This window comes from Nicotiana sylvestris, chromosome 1 (genome assembly GCF_000393655.2).
Source record: "Nicotiana sylvestris chromosome 1, ASM39365v2, whole genome shotgun sequence".
In the NCBI taxonomy this organism is placed as follows: Eukaryota; Viridiplantae; Streptophyta; class Magnoliopsida; order Solanales; family Solanaceae; genus Nicotiana; species Nicotiana sylvestris.
In genome coordinates this window covers 90875877-90895779 of record NC_091057.1, presented here as the reverse complement: position 1 = coordinate 90895779, position 19903 = coordinate 90875877, and the positions used below count along the sequence as shown (strand labels likewise).

Sequence of the window (19903 nt, the reverse complement as noted above, 5' to 3'; positions counted from 1 at the left end):
ACCTCTCTTGGCTACTGGTGACGCAATTATCAAGGTGAGAGAGGGAAAGATGATCTTGAGGGTAGAAGATGAGGAAGCGATTTTCAATGTCTACAAAGCAATCCAACTTCCCCGTCATTATGAGGAGCTCTCCATGATATCGATTGTAGAGGCTGATGAGCAAATTTATGATCCAAGTGCTTTTCTAGACGATTCTCTAGAGAAAGCACTTATGCTATTTGATAGCCTGGGCAATGATGAGGAGGTCGAGGAGATGATGCACATCCTTGACACATCTTGTGCATACATGCAGGGGATACACCCCTTTGAACCCTTGAACAGGCCAGAGGGACCTCCTCCAAAGCCATCAATTGAGAAAGCCCCAAAATTGGAGCTTAAACCTCTCCCATCTCACCTGCAATATGCTTATTTGGGTGACTCTGACACCCTAACTGTTATTGTTTCTTCTGACTTGTCTAAATTGCAGGAAGAAAAGCTGCTGAGAGTGTTATGGGAGCACAAACGCGCACTGGGGTGGACGATGTCTGACATTAAGGGCATTAGTCCAGCCTTTTGCATGCACAAAATCCTCATAGAGGATGGACATAAGCCCAGTGTTGAGCAACAACTCCGCCTCAATCCTATCATGAAAGAGGTGGTAAGAAAAAAAGTGATTAAGTAGCTTGATGCAGGTATTGTATTTCCTATCTCAGACAGCAAATGGGTAAGCCCAGTCTAATGTGTACCCAAGAAAGGGGGGATGACTGTGGTAGTTAATGAAAATAATGATCTAATCCCAACAAGAGCTGTCACCGGGTGGAGAATTTGCATTGACTATAGAAAATTGAACAATGTCACCCGGAAGGACCACTTTCCCCTCCCCTTTATTGACCAAATGCTCGATAGATTAGCTGGCCAGGAGTACTACTGCTTCCTGGATGGTTACTCGGGGTATAATCAGATTGCTATAGCCCCAGAGGACCAAGAAAAGACCATTTTTACGTGTCCTTATGGCACGTATGCGTTCAAGAGAATGCCCTTTGGTATTTGTAATGCACCTGCGACTTTTCAAAGGTGTATGATGGCCATCTTTACTGACATGGTTGAGAGGTTTGTGGAATTATTCATGGACGACTTTTCTGTTTTCGGATGTTCTTTTGATAACTGCTTAATGAACCTCGATAAAGTACTTGCTAGGTGTGAAGAGACTAACTTGGTGCTAAACTGTGAGAAGTGCTATTTCATGGTACATGAAGGTATAGTTGTAGGGAACAAGGTGTCCAAAGATGGTTTGCAGGTGGACAAGGCAAAGGTGGAAGCGATTGAAAAATTGCCTCCACCGATATCTGTCAAAGGCATCCGCAGTTTCTTGGGCCATGCAAGTTTTTATCGTTGTTTTATTAAAGATTTCTCGAAAATTTCCTCTCCCTTGTGCAGGTTGCTTGAGAAGGATGTAGTCTTCAAATTCGATGATGCCTGTCTGAAGGCATTCGAAGAGTTGAAAGGAAGGTTGGTGACTGCACCTATCATAATTGCTCCAGACTGGGAGCAGCCATTTGAGTTGATGTGCGATGCTAGCGACTTGGCTGTTGGGGCTGTCTTGGAAGAGAGGAGAAACAAGATCTTCCACTCCATATACTATGCGAGCAAAACTCTGAATCCAGCTCAGATGAACTACACCATCACTGAAAAAGAGTTGCTTGCAGCAGTGTAGGTATTTGACAAGTTCAGGTCATATCTTGTAAGGACCAAAGTCATCGTCTACACAGATCATTCCGCCATCAGGTACTTGTTTGAGAAAAGGGACGCCAAGCCGAGACTGATTCAGTGGGTCCTACTGCTGCAAGAGTTTGATTTAGAGATCCGAGACCGCAAAGGAACAGAGAATCAAGTGGCTGATCACTTGTCCAGATTAGAAAATCGAAACCATGTGGCTGAAGTGGGTGCAATCAAAGAAACATTTACTGATGAACAGTTGTTGGCAATCACCTCAAGCACAGCCTCGTGGTATGCGGATTATGTGAACTTCATTGCAAGTAGGGTGACACCACCAGAATTGACACCAGACAATAGAAGAAGGTTCATGCATGATGTGAGGCTCTACATGTGGGATGAACCATTCTTATACAGGCTCTGTGCAGATCAGTTGGTGCGGAGATGTGTTCCTGAGGAGGAGATGAGCGCCATACTTCATAGTTGTCATGTCTCACCATACGGAGGTCATCATGGTGGAGACCGGACAGCTCAGAAAGTGCTACAATCAGGTTTTTACTGGCCAAAATTGTTTAGGGATGCACACGCCTTTGTTAAAATGTGTGACAGGTGCCAAAGAACCGGGACCATCACTAAGAAGCACGATATGCCGCTACAAAACATCCTGGTAGTGGAGCTTTTCAATGTTTGGGGAATTGACTTCATGGGACCTTTTCCATACTCGAACGGTCATAGATACATCTTGGTGGCAGTTGATTATGTGTCTAAGTGGGTGGAGGCCATTGCTCTTCCCTCTAATGATGCAAAGGTGGTGGTAAGCTTTGTCAAGAAGCATATCTTCACACGCTTTGGAACTCCCAGAGTGTTCATCAACGATGGAGGTACGCATTTCTGCAACAAACTGTTAAACAATGTCCTTGCAAAGTACGGGGTCAAGCATAAGGTCTCCACTGCCTATCACCCATAGATGAGTGGTCAAGTGGAGGTTTCAAACAGAGAGGTCAAGCAAATTTTTGAGAAAATAGTGAGTGCAAATAGAAAAGATTGGGTCGGAAAGTTAGACGACGCATTGTGGGCGTATCGAACAGCATACAAAACTCCCATAGGTGCATCTCCTTATAGATTGGTGTATGGGAATGCATGTCACTTGCCCGTCAAACTTGAGCACAAGGCCTATTGGGCAATAAAGAAGTTGAACATGAATGGGGACTTAGCTGGAGAGAAGAGGTTTCTGCAACTCGATGAGCTCGAGGAGTTTCGATTACATGCATATGAGAATGCCAAATTGTATAAAGAGAAGACTAAGAGGTGGCATGACAAGCACATTCAACATCGAGAGTTCGAGCCAGGGCAAGAAGTTCTGTTGTTTAATTCGAGGTTGAAGCTTTTTCCCAGAAAGCTTAAATCTCGTTGGTCGGGCCCTTTTGTTGTGGTAAGCGTGAAGCCTCAGGGAGCCATGGAGTTGAGAGATATGAGTTCAATTGGCACTTTCTTGGTGAACGGTCAACGGATAAAACATTACTGGGGTGGTGACTTTGCACGTCACAAGACCTCAGGGGACTTGAAGGATGCTTGAGAACATGTTGAGTCGTGACGCGACGTTAAATCAGGCACTGGATGGGAGGCAACCCATTGAAATGTTGTAACCGTCGTGCCACGACGTTAAATAAGGCGCTGGTTGGGAGGCAACCCAACGATAGTAGTAGTGTTTGATTTTGAGCTTTAACTTACTAACAAATGTAGGCGACGAAGGGCGGGTGAAAGGACCATCAACCAGGAGCAAAACAGGTGGAAAAAAATGCAAAAATAAACGCCCAGGAGCGCGACTTCGCGCCCACTTCGTGCACGAGTTCACGCTCCTGAGCGAACCATTCTGCCTGGAACAAAACAGCACCACACGAAGAAACGCGCGAACTCCAAAACTTCGCACCAAAACTCGCGCGCCTGAGCAAACCATTCTGCCTGGAACAAAACAACAACGCGCGAAGACTGCGCGAGCTCGCGCATTAGTTCGCGCACCTGACGGAACTCTTCCGGCGTTTTGTGTTTTTTTTTAGTTTTAGTTTTTCTTTTTATTTTTTTTATTTTTTAGTTTAATTGGTTATTTTTTAGACATAATTACCCCCTTCTAATAAACAATACCCGTTTCTCTCCCCCATTCTCACCCAAAAACGCCCAACTCCTTCACCAAATTCCAGCACCCCTGCCCCCATCCCCCTCTCATGATTTTCTTCCCCAAACTCACTAGCATCCTCCCCATTCTCCTTCACAAGGTATGAGTCCTAGTTGTAGTTTTCTTTCTTTGTCTCTTCCTATTTTCAGTTTTTTTTTTCTTCTTGTATGTTGTATCTTATGCCATTAGTGTAGATGTGTTTGGTGATTTGGTGTTCAAACTTGGTGAAATATGTTGTGGGGTTAGTTTGTTGCAAGTGTGGGGTGGGTAGTACTTGATTTGGGTTATGGATGAGATTTGTGGGAGGCCCTTGTTGCAAGACACTTAGAAAAGAGTTGTGAGAGCCTAATGCCCACAAGGTGTTTGTGGAAAGGCCTCAATGAGCATGATTATGTAGTTGTGACCAATTTTGCGTGTAAAGTCTGAGTAACCGCATTAAGTCATACTATTTTTGTTGGGCTGAGCTAATGTGTCCATGTTTTGCAGGTATTATGGCACCATCGAGAAAGCGCCAAGCCACGGGTCCATCCTCAAGCCGCCAAAGGGCGGCCCCTGCACGTCCCTATGACAACAACAAATTTGTCTCCCCTGAGGCTTAGACCCGTTTTACAGAGAAGGCTGCCAAGAAGCCAATTCCGGAGAGGGGCATTGACATCAAAAAGGTTAAGGAACGATGCCCCCACATGTACAATGAGTTGATGGATCGGGGTTTGTAGGCCTTCATTGACGAGCCAGGGGAGGATAATATAATGGTTGTACGCAAATTCTATGCTAATCTACCAGAGCATGTCAACCATGTGGTCACGGTGCGCCGCAAGACGGTGGATTCCTCCATTGAGGCGATACGCCTAGCATATCAATTGCCCGACCCTCTGCCTGGGAATACTGACTTTTATGAATATGGGCAAAATCCAACCGATGCCTAGTGGGAGTGCTTCTTTGATGAAATTTGCGTACCAGGAAAAATGGTAGAGTGGCTGGAACATGGAGAGAAGTTCCACTCCTCCATCTTAACTCTAGAGGCGAAGAGTTGGCTGTATGTGATTAACAGTCGCCTTATTCCCTCCAAAAATACTACGGAGGTGAATGGACCCCGGGCTGCATTGATTTGGTATTTCATCAAGGGTATTCCCTTCGACATGGCCAAGGTGCCTGAAAATACTCGTGTGGACGGGCTGGTAAGAAAAAGCCACAAGATCTGACCTGGCAAGAACACTACGGGGGCAGCCCCAGCAGCAGCGGTAGGTGGAGAGGATAAGAGTGGTTCTGATGCATCGGAGGAGGAAGAGGATGAGCAAATAGATGTGGAGGGCGAAGCGCAAGCCCATGCGCCCAGCGCAACAGCTGCAGCACTGTCACGAGCAGCGTCCTCTTCAGGAACTGCCAGAGTGTCCCGGCACACCACATTGGAGAAGGAGGTGGCTGATCTACGCACCTCCATGACTAATTTGGGCACTCGTGTGGACGCGATACCTGACCGACAAGTCAAGTCGGAAAAGAAGTTCATGGGTTGACTGCGAGCTTTGGGGCGTGCGTGCAACGTGAACCCCGAAATCATTTCCGATCAAGAGTGAAGCTTCAGGGAAGTCTCTTTACCTCACTGCTCTTTTAAATTTTAAGCCATGGGGACATGTTTTCTTTTTTAAGTGTGGGGTGGGGGATTCCTTCATTGTATGTTGTATGTAGTTGTACAAATTGCCGGGTTGTTTTGTTTGTTTCATGTTGACTTGATAGTTTTTGTTAAGCAGGAGTAGTTTTTTTGTTAATTTAGATAAATGGATCGGCCCGACGACGGATCCCTTTCGATAGGGTTCTTGAGGGACTGAGTCGAGAAAAAAAAACTGAAAAGATTGTAGGCTCTTCCTGATGACGGATCTTTTAGACGATTTTCTTGAGGGAAGTGATTCTAGAGAAAACAACAAAAAGATTTTTTTTATTTTTTTTTCTTAGGTAGTGTAGCAATTCTCCGTCGGTTTTTCTTTAAGCCGCGGTTCTTTTCCAAGGGTTTAGCTTGAACCGGGCATAGGTAGTTTTTATTGTCGTTTTCTTTTTGATTTGTAGATTAGGGTAATGGGCTACGAGCTATAAAATTGAAAGAGAACCCATAGCGTTGACACACCTGAACACAATAGACCTTAGAGTGTAACGCTTAGTCCTAATTATTGAATCTCACTGAAAGTGCCTTAATTTGTATGTTTGTTACTGAATTGAATGCTCGTAATGGAGCGTCTTGATGAACTGATCTGAATAAGTCATATGCCATGTGTGGTGAGTATTTGTGTAGTCCATATATTGTACTTGTGTCTAGAACTTGCCTGGTATGTAAGTTGAAGCGAAATTTTAGGTGATGCTCGGTTTGAAAAAATGATGTTAGGCTTTCTTTGACCTTTTTGAGCTTAATTGCTTATCACAAATAAAATTTGTCCCTAGTTAACCCTTTTGAGCCTTTAGACTTTTGTTTGGCACCCGCATTACAAGCCTATACCCTTTTGTTCTTAATTGACATTGTTTTGATCCTTTTACCTCTTAAAGCACTTTAATTGTGAGAGGAGCGCTAAAAGAAGTAAGAAGGAAATAAGTGTGGGGTGGCTTTTGAGTGGAACCAATAAAAGGATGAAAGGTGTACTAATGTTGTAAACGAATGCACCACTAGCAGAAATTGAGTGACAAGAAGAATAAACTTTATCAAAAAAAAAAGATGATTACATTGTGTCTTGTTCCAGCTAGTGGGAATGAATTAATAGAGTGCTTAAAGAAGAAGGGAGTATTTATGGGATGATATTGTGTGTGAATGAGAAGTGGGTTGAAGAATGTGCGCTAAAAATTGCTCATGTGATGTGTTAAAGTGCTTAGGGGTTGAGTCACTATTCCTAAATGCATCCTACCCGTTGTCGCACCTCCTTTTTCCGCGCCCGCGAGGGTGCGTAGGGAGTTTTCTCCAATTAAAGGACAGTCGAAACGGGATTTGTTTATTTGTTTCAGAGTCGCCACCTGGGAATTTTAAGGCGTCCCAAGTCACCAGTTTTAATCCCTGAATCGAGGAGAATATGACTCTGTTTGTTATTCTGCGAACCAGAAATCCTGAGTAAGGAATTCTGTTAATCCGGAAGAAGGTGTTAGGCATTTCCGAATTCCGTGGTTCTAGCACGGTCGCTTAACTGTTTTTATTCTTGGCTTAATTATCTCGATTTTACATTTTTATTGCATGATTTTGTTACCGCTTCTGTTTAGATTGTTTATAATTAAAGACCCTTCTTCGAATCGTATATTCGTATTATATACTGTGAGCACGTGATTTTTGCCTTACGAAAAACTACTCCAAAATAAATCAAAAATAAAATAAATTTCTTTTACTGTGCAATTTTTGAATTTTTGCGTGATGTTTGTTAAAAATTGTCTTATATCCGTAAATGTTTATTTTGTCATAACAAAATGAAAATAAAATAAAAATATATGTTTCATGCATATCTAGGATTTAATTATGCATTTAATAATTGATTCAAAATAAAATCACAAAAAATATGCATTTTTATTTTTATTTTTCGTCATATTAATTGTGTCATTGTGTGATTAATATTTTATCTACGTGTTAATGGTTATTGAAAGATAATTAGTATTATTGTAATGATGATTTTTTGTTTTTATAATTTTGATTAGGATTTTATTAATTAAGAATAAATTTAGGAAATAAAAAATAGGTTAAAAACATAAAAAATATCGGACCTGAATTAAAATCCAAGCCTAAACCAAGTTACCCCCCCCCCCCACAGCCCAAATCAAACGAGCCCAGGTCCGGTCCAGTATGATGTGTATATATTGTTTTCTGAACAGGGCATTGTCAGTATATTGACAATGCTCCTGTGTATGTTTGATCTTGATTCAATGTTTAAGTCCAGTCTGAATTGTTATAATGATTTCATTGATATGTTGTTATGATGTTAGTTCTGAATTCAGTGTGATTTTACAAATGTTGATTAGATGTAATTGTGTTAGAAGGTTACATTCTTAGTTAGGATTCAGTCCAAAACTTTAGGATTGGTTGTAGCTGTCTTAAATCAGATTAATAATCAGGTTTGAACAGATTTTAAAAATCTGTATTGTTAGATTTTAAGTTTGACAGCAGTAATAATAGTAATCACAGTAGGATTCAGGGGACATTTTTGGGACAGAAGGGTAATATGATAGCATAATGGGCTGAAAGTGGAAAGTTAATGGCTATTATTTAAAGTGATAATGGGAAACAAAGGATAATGGGGCTGCTTAAATGAGGACAGGATCATTTAAAGTATTAAAAAGTAGTTTGTAATGGAACTTTCTGATTTTTAAAGAAGAAAAGGGGTCCAGGCAGCACTTAAAAAGATAGGACCAGCCCTGTATAAATAGAGGGGGATTGGGACTGACTTAGGAGAGCCTTTCAGACAGAAAGAAAGGAAAGACAAGAAAAAATCAGATTTTAAGAGGAGAGTTCAGAAGAAAAAAATAGGAAGAGATTGAGAGATTTGAGGATCAGATTTTAAAGCAGATTTTAAGAGAGAATTTAAGAAAAATACACCTAGAGAGAGATAAAAGAAAAAATCAAGCAGAAAAATCAGATTCCTCTTGGAATCTGAAGAGGAAGAAGAAACAGAAAAGAAACCAAAAGAGAGTATTTGCACACACACACACACACAGTGAAGCTGAAACAGAAAAATAGAATAGAAAAGAAAAATCCGAAACCTTGTTGTTCTTTTGGAATCTGTCCGGGTCTGTGTATTGATACTATTTGGTTTTAAAATCTGAAATTCTTTAAGAAGCTTTGCTCTTGTGAATCTGGGTTTCTCGGGTCTTATTATTGCTCAAATCTGTGGAAATACTGATATTCTGCCAGTATTTTATTACTGCTGCAACTGCTGAAAACTTACTTCTTCTACCATCATTTCCAGGTACTTATCTTCTAAATTCTATGTTGGAAAGAGATTCAGCATGACAAATTAATGAAGCTTGATTTGCAGTTTTATTTTTCCATTTATCTAAGTTTGTTATTATAAATTTCAGTTTTTGTTTCATGTTGTTTCATATAGAAGTATGCTTGACATGTTAATTATCAGTTGATCATTCTCTTTTGAAATTCATATAAGTGTTGTAATAATATTATCTATTCTAGAATTTCATTATAGTTATGATTGAATTGTTAAGATAGGGAACATGGCATGAAGTTGGCTATTAGTTAAATCCTATGACATTGTTAGTCAGGTATAGAGTATTCTGAAATATCAAGAAAATGCATGGTTAGTGTATTTCGATTATTTGGTTGTGGATTAAGGTTAGATGTTGTTAGTTGAATAAAGGGTAGTATAAAAATGTCAAAAACCATATTGCTAGTTTATTCTAATACCTGATTTAGTTATGGATTGAATGATGTGAGTTGTACGTTCATATATGGCATGATAACAGGTATATATAGAACCATTAATGGATGATGAGTTGATGTATCTCATTATGATGTTAAAATGCTCTGAATGTTTCAGACGTACAACTATGTTGCATGTAAGGCAATATTATTAATCGATTTATAATTCTCTTTCTTATCAATTTGATGCCTATTTACCATCGTAAATAAATTAATCTAATTTCGCCTATTAGATTAAAACAAGTATATGAGAATGAGATGAGAGTATAAGCATGAATCGCAACATTTTATATCAAGGGTAAGTAGAAATAGAATTTCCATTAAATAAAAAATAATAATGAAAAATTCTTCAAAAATATCCCTTCCCTTTATAAAACATTTTTTTTGTGTAGTTGCACATGTAATTCATTTTTGGGTATATACATATATATATATATATATATATATATATATATATATATATATATATATATATATATATATATCATATTTACGAGAAAGTGGTATTTTTAATCATACTTCGTTTATTTTACTCCTAAAATTTGAATAGTATGGATGAATATAATTTATACTCGGAAATTATAGTCAACGGGCAATATTTAATAAATTGTGAATTCTTTTAAGAATTTAAAGGCATCCCCTAAAATGTGAATTTTTCAGGAATTTCATATAAAAAATGTGTAGATATAATAAACAATTTTGTGGAAAATCCATAATATTATTACAAAAATTTTGCGCAATTAGGGATGCGTTCGCGTACCCTGTCTATATTTTTAAAAGCAAATTCGGATTATGCGTACGCGCAATTTCGAGCGAATATTTAAGAAAAGGATTTTTTCAAGGATGTTAAAATAATTTCATATAACCCGAGATGTGCAGTTCATTGTCTAAATACAAGGGTGATGATGTTCCTGATTTTATTTTAAATTTCGAACATATTTTTTTTAATAAAAACTATAACATGGACAATTTTATTGTGTACACGTATGCGTGGCACGATCCTCTGTAATTATAAAAGATATATAATACGAATATACGTACGCGTAATTCGTCATTAACAATAAGTAAAAGCGGTAGTAAAATCATGCAATAAAAACGTATTTAGTAAAATCAAGATAATTAAGCCAATAATAAAAACAGTTGAGCGACCGTGCTAGAACCACGGAATTCGGAAATGCCTAACACCTTCTTCCGGATTAACAGAATTCCTTACTCAGGATTTCTGGTTCGCAGAATAAATAACAGAGTCATATTCTCCTCGATTCAGGGATTAAAACCGGTGACTTGGGATGCCTTAAAATTCCCAGGTGGCGACTCTGAAATAATTAAATAAATCCCGTTTCGACTGTCCTTCAATTGGAGAAAACTCCCCATGCGCCCCGCGGGCACGGTAAAAAGGAGGTGCGACAGCTCTGGCGACTCTGCTGGGGACAACTGTGTTATAACCCATAACCACTGGTTCAGGGTTTAAAGAATTCGAGCTTAAAATAACTGCGATAATTGGCTTTATTTACTATATGATTTTCAACTGTTTATATGCTTAACATGCTAAATGTTTTTTTACCGCTTTAATATTATTTGAATTGTGAATATATACAACTGCTACGAAACCCCCTTCTTTCTGAGTCTTCTGAATTTATGGTGTACACGTGCGCGTGGCCCACCTTTCTGTTAAAGTCATACCAAATAAGACGGAGTTGGGACAAGTAACTAGGCCGGGTAGACTTTCGTGCTCCCGGTACGTTGCCCCCACTTCGGCTCAAACTGTCCGTTTGGGTAAGCCAGGTTTAGAACAATCAACCTCAGGTTTTACACTTAGAATAACTCAGCCATGTGCCGGATCCCTAGTAGGAACGAATATTTGCATCATATGCATTTGGCCTTGGAGACTCAACACAGGGGTTGGGTCTGTCTAGGACAGGTGAACCTGAAACAAAAAGACCATCCTGATGCATCCTACTTGCTACTTGTGCATTCATTTGCCTCGAACATGCTTGTTGACCAGCTTAAATGAAATCATGGTGAGAACTGAGGAATAAAATGGGTTGTTTTTTTAAAAATTTCCAAAAAATAGCTTTAAATCTGGAAATAAAGGTATTTAATAAATAAATAAAAATTTGAAAATGATTTTTTTAGTGTATATTTTCAAAATGAGTCTTGACTTTATTAAATTAAATTTCAGATACAAAATGAGCACCATACAAAACCCCCCATCCACGAATACAGAAGAATTTCTATTTCAGCTTCAAATGTGGTGGTATGATTTAGGCGAAGATGGTCAAAAATGGGTCGTCAAGCATTTGGGAAATCTCACGGATATTATGAAAGTTAAACCCCGTGATGATCTGATTGCGGCGTTAGTAACTTTTTGGGACCCTGTTCACAATGTCTTTCGTTTCTCTGACTTCGAGCTTACTCCTACATTAGAGGAGATAGCTGGATATGCTGGTTTTGACGGAAGTCTAAGAAATCAAAGCTTGATATTCACAAAGGCTCCTTCGGTACATCGATTCTTCGGTCTTCTGAACATCAGCAGTCAAATCAGGAAAAACAATGTCGTCAATGGATGTTGTTCCTTCAACTTTTTGTATTCAAGGTTCGGAAAGTCAGATGGGTTCGAAATCCATGAGAAAGGCCTTACTAACAAGCAAAACAAAGACACTTGGCAGATTCACCGTCGCTTTGCCTTCATGGTGGCTTTTCTAGGAATCATGGTCTTCCCAAACAAAGAGCGAACAATTGATATTCGCACCGCGAAAGTTGTGCAAATCCTCACCACCAAAGAAAATCACACCCTTGACCCCATCATTCTCTCAGACATTTATCGGGCATTAACTTTATGTAAATCAGGAGCAAATGTCTTCGAAGGATGCAAAATTTTGTTACAAATGTGGGTGATTGAACATCTCAAACAACAGCCCAAGATCATACAGTATGGGCCAAGCAACGATAATTTCATCGAGAGTTATGAAGAGAGAATGAAAAATTATCAGGCTCCAGAAGGGATAGAAGCATGGGTATCTCATCTAAGGGCTTTAACGTCAAATCAAATAGAGTGGACTTTGGGATGGCTCCCGATGAGGGAAGTGATACACATGTCAACCTCAAATAGTTATCTGCTACTATTGGGATTGAGAAGCATCCAGCCGTATGCGCCACTAAGAGTCCTAAGACAACTAGGGAGATATCAAGTAGTTCCTGATGATGAAGATTTGAGTATGCAAGTAATCGAATTACACCCAGAAGCCACTATTCCCGAGGCTCTACTTCAGCAGATGTGGAATGGATGTCGATACTTGAAAAGTGATACTCAAGTCCCAGACACTACAAAGGGTGAGATAAATCCTGGATATGCAAGGTGGTTTGAAAAACGGTCTCGCGTGGATGATGTACCAGAGCCTGAGCTAAGAAGGCCAACAAAAAGACCCCATGTTCAAAACTTCAATGATAAAATCCAAGAGCGGTTGATCTGGGGAGAAAAGGAAAAAGGGTACAAAGCAACTATCCATGCCCTAAAAGAAAATCTGAGAAGCCTCAGTTTGGAGAAAGATTTGCAAGCACAAGAAGCCGAAGGCGAGAAGAAGAGTCTAGCTTGTGAGAATGAAAATCTTCATGCTCGATTCCAAAAAATGAAAAGAGTTTCTGAAACACCAAAGAGGAGCTGGAAGGATCAAAAAACCATCGCCAATCTTTTTGAAAGAATGCAAGATTATGATTCCATTCTTGCGGAAAACGAAAGGGCGTTGAGCAAAGCAAAAGGAAGGATCCAACAATTAAACGAAGAAGCCAGATCTAATAAGGAACGCCAATATAGGCAATCCGAAAAGGACAGGGCACAATTCAAGAAGGAAAAAGACCATTGGATGCGATCAGAAGACCAGCTTCGTGCACAACTAGAAGAGGCAAGAAGATGCAACAGAGAACATCAACAAGCAGACCTCGACAGGGAAAGAGCGCAAGCAAGATTAGAGCAGGCCAGACTTCGAGCTCTATTAGAGTCAGCTCTAGATCGTGAAAACCGTGTCAGAGATATAGCTACCACTCGCCAGCAACAATTGCAGAACCAAGACCAACGTCTTCAGGATTTCAGGGCACAAATCCACGACTTGGCAGTCTACACCTCTCAAAGTTATGTAAATTGCCAAGGAATGGATTATGAAAGCTTTACAGAGCATGCACCTATTTTGGCTCGTCATCTAGTAATAGAGTTGGAAAGGATGTATCGTACGCTGGGAGGCCATCCAGGTCAAGCCCCACATTGAGCAGATAATCCAATAATTGACAACAAAAGTGGAAAGTGGGGCATGTTGTGAGATGTTAAGAGTTGTATCTTATAGTTTTATTTAAGTATGTGTGTTTCAAACCATTTTCTTAAAAGTTTTCAAATGTAATTCCATCATTGTATAATGAATAAAAGTGATTGCCTTTAGTCCGAACTACGCAAGGTCTGATTCATGCGGGGCATGATACGTAGGCAATCTCTATAAAGATTCGACCACCACAATAAAAGATATATATAATAAATAAAAGTGAATAACAATAAAAATTTCAAGAAAACTGGGACGACACAAGCAGCCGAGCAAATGCATAATAGAAAGGGATTATTTGTCTAGGAGCATTGCATCTCAACGTGTGATTATATATGTGTTAAGCTCTCAAAACTAACAAGTTTGTTCATTTCCAGAATTCAAGCAGTTAGTTTCTCTAAAGAGTATACTGGCATATTATCATTATCACACAAGATCAAAAGGACCAATACCCGAAAGTATGTCTATCCCAGATGTTGACACAGGTATGGAGCTAGAGGAGATGGATGTCGGGAAAATGAAAGAAGAGATGTTTAAACTCAAGCAGCAAATGGCTGAGATGTACCAAGCTTGGTCTACAGGACAGTTACCCCCGTCTTACCCAACTAACCCTGCTCCATCAATGACCCAAACTCAGGATAATATTACCACTGAATTATCCCCAAATTTCCCCATTTACCAACACTACCGAGGCACCACCTCTCAGACACCGCAGTCTACACCTCCGAAACCAGTTCCATATTTTCCTCCACCTATGACTCCTGTTTTCGTAGCACCTCCCCCGGCTACATTCCACAAATCTCCTAGTGAGCCTACATTCCAGGCCCAGGACAACCAATATTACCCCCCGGAGCCCACCCTCAAAGCCTCCGAAATCCATTCAACTGCTCCTCGTTTTGATCTCCCAACCGAAATTGACAAGCCAGCCAAAAATGCTGAACAAGAAGAGATGTTCAGGAAGGTCAAGAGTCTAGAACAATCGTTCAGAGACATGCGAGGATTAGGTGGGCAAGTCAGTGTAGCATACAAAGATTTGTGCTTATTCCCCAATGTACAATTACCAGTTGGCTTCAAGATGCCCAAATTTGACCTATACAACGGGCACGGCGACCCAGTAGCCCATTTAAGGGGTTTCTGTAGAAAGATGCGAGGAGCTGGGGGAAAGGATGAATTATTGATGGCTTACTTTAGTCAAAGTTTAAGCAGATCAGCTTTGGAGTGGTATACACGCCAGGATCATGGGAGATGGTACACCTGGGATGACCTAGCACAGGCATTTGCATACCATTTCCAATACAATCTGGAAATCATCCCAGATCGACTATCATTGACAAAATTTGAGAAGAAACACAATGAAAGTTTCAGAGAGTATGGCTTCCGGTGGAGAGAACAGGCAGCAAGAGTGGATCCTCCTATGAAGGAGAGTGAAATGGTAGACTACTTCCTCCAAGCCTTGGAACCAACTTACTATGCCCATTTGGTTTCAGCGGTAGGGAAATCATTCAACGAAGTAGTGAAGATGGGAGGTATGGTGGAAGAAGGCCTCAAGACAAATAAAATCATGAGCTATTCAGCAATTAAGGCAACTACTCAAGCTATTCAAGGCGGGGTAGGAGGAATCGGAAGAAAGAAGAGGGAGGAAGCAGCAGTAGTTGATTCAGGAATTTGGCCGGGACCCAGAGGTTCACCGCTTTACTATAATCAACAACGACCTCGCCAATCAGCTTACCACCATGATTCATCCCAACATTACTATCACCCTTCGGAGCCTCATTTTTCCATCAACCATACACAAGCATACAATCATCCACCGGCACACGCTAACTGGCGTGCTCCTGTCATACCAAGTACTTATCCACGAGCCTATCCCGGACCAGGTTTCAGGCCAAGGCCAGCATTCAGGGGAGAAAGGGAACAGAAAAAGAAAACTTACACTCCATTGGGAGAGTCTTACACTAGTCTGTTCCACAGGCTGAGACAGCTAGACATGCTGAGACCAATACAATCCAAGCTACCCAATCCTCCTCCAAAGAATCTGGATTACACCATTAGCTGTGAATATTGCTCCGGTGCACCAGGCCATGATACGGAGAAATGCTGGCATTTGAAAAATGCAATACAAGAGCTGATTGATACTAATAAAATCGAGGTTCAAACCCCCGAAGCTCCCAATATCAATAGAAATCCAATGCCAGCCCATCAAGAGGCCAATATGATAGAAATCATACAAGCTGATGGGGAGACAAAGAAGCCGTCACAAACTGTCATGATGATCAAGTCTCATGAAGCCAAGCCAGATAAGCAGTTAACAGAGGAGAAGCCGGTACCTAAGCAGAACAGAAATGGTGATGAACCATCTATGATAGTCGAGGAGGGATCATCGAGCAAAGTTGCCACAAAACAAGAAAGGCCGAAAGTGATAGTACCAGGGGTTGCTAACAAACCCATTGTATTCGTGGAAGGAGCCCGTACAGATCGGGTTATTATCACACCTGTAACCCAGCTGCCAGTCATCAACAACAAAGCCATCCCATGGAACTATGAACGGGTGACTGTAATGTACAAGGGAAAAGAAGTCAAGGAAGAAGTGTGTGAGGTGCAAGGCTTGACTCGTTCGGGAAGATGTTTTACGCCCGAAGAGTTAAGAAAAACTAAAAATAATCCAACACCAATAAAGAGAGCTGTGACGGAAGAAGAGGCGGAAGAGTTTTTAAGAAAAATGAAACTCCATGATTATTCTGTTGTGGATCAATTGAAGAAGACGCCCGCTCAAATTTCATTGTTGTCATTACTGATCCATTCAGAGGAGCACCGTCTGGCTTTGATGAAAATCCTGAATGAGGCTCATGTTCCTGAAAAGATCTCTGTAAATCATTTGGGAAGAATAGCCAACAGAATCTTTGAGACAAACAGAATTACATTTGCTGATGATGAATTGCCTGTGGAAGGTACCGAGCACAACAGAGCTCTTTACCTCACCGTGAAATGTGAAAACTCCGTAGTAACCCGGGTATTGGTTGACAATGGGTCAAGTGCAAACATCTGCCCTCTCTCCACTTTAAGCAAATTAAAAATTAAAGAGGAGAGGATCCAGAAGAATAGTATTTGCGTACGGGGGTTTGACGATGGAAGCAGAGATTCATGTGGCGACATAGTGCTGGAACTAACAATAGGGCCAGTTGAATTCACAATGGAATTTCAAGTGTTGGACATAACTGTTTCTTACAACTTGTTGTTGGGTCGACCATGGATCCATGCTGCTAAAGCAGTCCCGTCAACACTACATCAGGCTGTCAAGTTTGAATGGGATCATCAAGAAATAGTTGTACATGGGGAAAAAAGTTTAAATGCTCGCAGCAGTACTATTATACCGGTCGAGGGAACAGAAAATGACCAGGGACCATGGGTATACCAAGTATCCGACACAGTGGCGGTAGAGAAAATTCCAGAGGGGAAATACTTTCCGAATCCAAAGATATCCTCTGCATCAGTCATGGTAGCCTATGAAATGTTAAAAAACGGTTTTATACCCGGCAAAAGTCTGGGCTCATCTTTGCAAGGAATTATACAACCAGTATCTCTCCCCGAGAACTGGGGAACATTTGGTTTGGGATTTATACCCACTATCACCAATGTGAAAAAGGCCAGAAAGCTGAAACACAAGGCATGGGATCTTCAAAAACCAGTCCCACATCTGTCAAAGTCTTTTGTCAAGACCGGTGCAAAAAATCACCCGATAACAACAATTCCTAAATCCCGGGTCAATCCTGAGGAGGAATTGATTGAAAGATTCGAGAAATTATTTGATGATGTGAATATGTTGGAAAGCGTAGAAGGGTGTAGCAACGCAGAAGTTCAATTCGTTGGGCCAGAAACAAAGCTTAATAATTGGAAAGCCACTCCTCTCCCAATTCGAAAGGAGTCTTGGTAGTTTATTTTGATTTTCTTTCAGTTTGTTTGGGTTACTTCAGGGTTGTAATCCCAAAGCTTATCTTACAGTTTGTTTGAAGTGTGCAAAACCTTGTTATCTTTCATCATCCAATAAAAAGCAGTTTCCTTTTTATTATCATTCCTGATAGTTTTCTTTTCTTTTTCTTCTTTCCTGTACAGTTCTTTTTACGCTGGCTCTAGTGATATGGCATGCATGAGGAATCCTCAGCCCAGTCTTAAAAATCAATCTGGTTCCGAAATATTAATTCAAGAAATATATTGTGATTATGAATCAGAATATGATGAAGATGAGGTTTTTGAAGAGATTAGTAAAGAGTTAATTCACTTTGAGGAAAAAATCAAACCTAACTTGAGTGATACCGAAGACATCAATATAGGGGACACGAGTAATATCCGGGAAACTAAAATAAGTGTCCATCTCGAACCAAAGATCCGAGAAGAGTTAATTAAAGCACTCATAGAATTCAAAGATGTTTTTGCATGGTCGTATGACGACATGCCGGGCCTGAGCACTGATTTAGTGGTTCACAAATTGCCCACCGATCCAACGGTGCCTCCTGTCAAGCAAAGGCTGAGAAAATTCAAGCCTGATATGAGTGTGAGAATTAAGGAAGAAATCACCAAACAATTGGAAGCAAAGGTCATTCGAGTCACTCGATATCCTGTTTGGTTAGCTAATATCGTTCCTGTGCCAAAGAAAGACGGCAAAATTAGAGTATGCGTCGACTACCGCAATCTCAACAAAGCAAGTCCAAAGGATAATTTCCCATTACCCAATATCCATATTTTGATCGACAATTGTGCCAAGCATGATATAGGGTCTTTCGTGGATTGTTATGCCGGGTATCATCAAATTCTAATGGATGAAGAAGATGCAGAAAAGACGGCATTCATCACACCATGGGGAACTTATTGCTACCGGGTAATGCCATTCGGTTTAAAGAACGCCGGAGCAACCTATATGAGAGCAATGACCACAGTGTTTCATGATATGATACACAAGGAGATTGAGGTATACGTGGACGATGTGATCATAAAATCAAAGCATCAGGCCGACCACGTTGGGGATTTGAGGAAGTTCTTATTAAGACTTCGCAAGTGCAACCTCAAGCTTAACCCTGCCAAATGCGCATTTAGAGTTCCATATGGAAAATTGTTGGGATTCATAGTAAGTCGGCGAGGCATCGAGCTAGACCCATCAAAAATCAAAGCCATCCAAGAATTGCCACCTCCCAGGAACAAAACTGAAGTAATGAGTTTGTTGGGAAGGTTAAATTACATCAGCAGGTTTATTGCTCAGCTCACAACAACTTGTGAGCCAATTTTCAAATTGTTGAAAAAGGATGTTGCGGTCAAATGGATCGATGAGTGTCAAGAAGCGTTCGATAAAATAAAAGGGTACTTGTCGAACCCACCCGTGTTGGTCCCGCCAGAGCCAGGAAGACCTTTGATTCTTTACTTAACAGTTTTGGAAAATTCATTTGGTTGCGTATTGGGGCAACATGACCTCACCGACAGAAAAGAACAGGTCATCTACTACCTTAGCAAGAAATTCACAGCTTATGAGGTTAAGTATACTCATCTGGAAAAGACATGTTGTGCCCTAACATGGGTTGCTCAGAAGTTGAAACACTATTTGTCGTCCTACACTACTTACCTCATTTCGCGTTTGGATCCATTGAAATATATTTTTCAAAAGCCTATGCCAACGGGAAGACTTGCAAAGTGGCAAATTTTGCTCACAGAGTTTGACATCATCTATGTGACTCGGACTGCAATGAAAGCCCAAGCACTGGCCGATCATTTAGCCGAAAACCCAGTCGATGAGGAATACGAACCATTGAAAACCTATTTTCCTGATGAAGAAATAATGCACATCGACGAGGTGGAGCGAATTGAAAAACCTGGCTGGAAACTTTTCTTTGATGGAGCCGCTAACATGAAAGGAGTCAGGATAGGAGCTGTAATCATCTCTGAAACAGGGCATCACTATCCTGTTACGGCTCAACTGCGATTTTATTGCACCAATAATATGGCTGAATATGAAGCTTGTATTTTGGGGTTAAGGCTAGCCGCAGACATGGGTATCCGAGAAATCTTAGTCATGGGAGATTCAGATCTTTTGGTACATCAAATTCAAGGAGAATGGGAAACCCGAGACTTGAAGCTCATACCATACCGACAATGTCTACATGATCTTTGTCAGCGGTTTCAATCAGTGGAATTCCAACATATTCCAAGAATCCATAATGAGGTTGCCGATGCATTGGCTACCCTGGCATCAATGTTGCACCATCCGGACAAAGCTTATGTAGATCCAATACATATTCGAGTCCACGATCAGCATGCTTATTGCAATATGGTTGAAGAAGAATTTGATGGTGAACCATG

General features: G+C 40.6%; 1 protein-coding gene across 1 annotated transcript; it reads left to right on the top strand.

The window, feature by feature from the left end:
• Positions 1 to 2659: 2659 nt before the first annotated feature.
• On the top strand, positions 2660 to 3268 carry LOC104222059 (uncharacterized). Its single transcript, XM_070150260.1, has one exon. It carries the CDS (start codon positions 2660 to 2662, stop codon positions 3266 to 3268), a length of 609 nt encoding a protein of 202 aa, XP_070006361.1.
• Positions 3269 to 19903: the final 16635 nt, after the last annotated feature.

Coding starts and splice junctions, on each gene's coding strand:
- LOC104222059 (XM_070150260.1), top strand. CDS start 2,660: ATGAGTGGTCAAGTGGAGGTTTCAAACAGAGAGGTCAAGCAAATTTTT.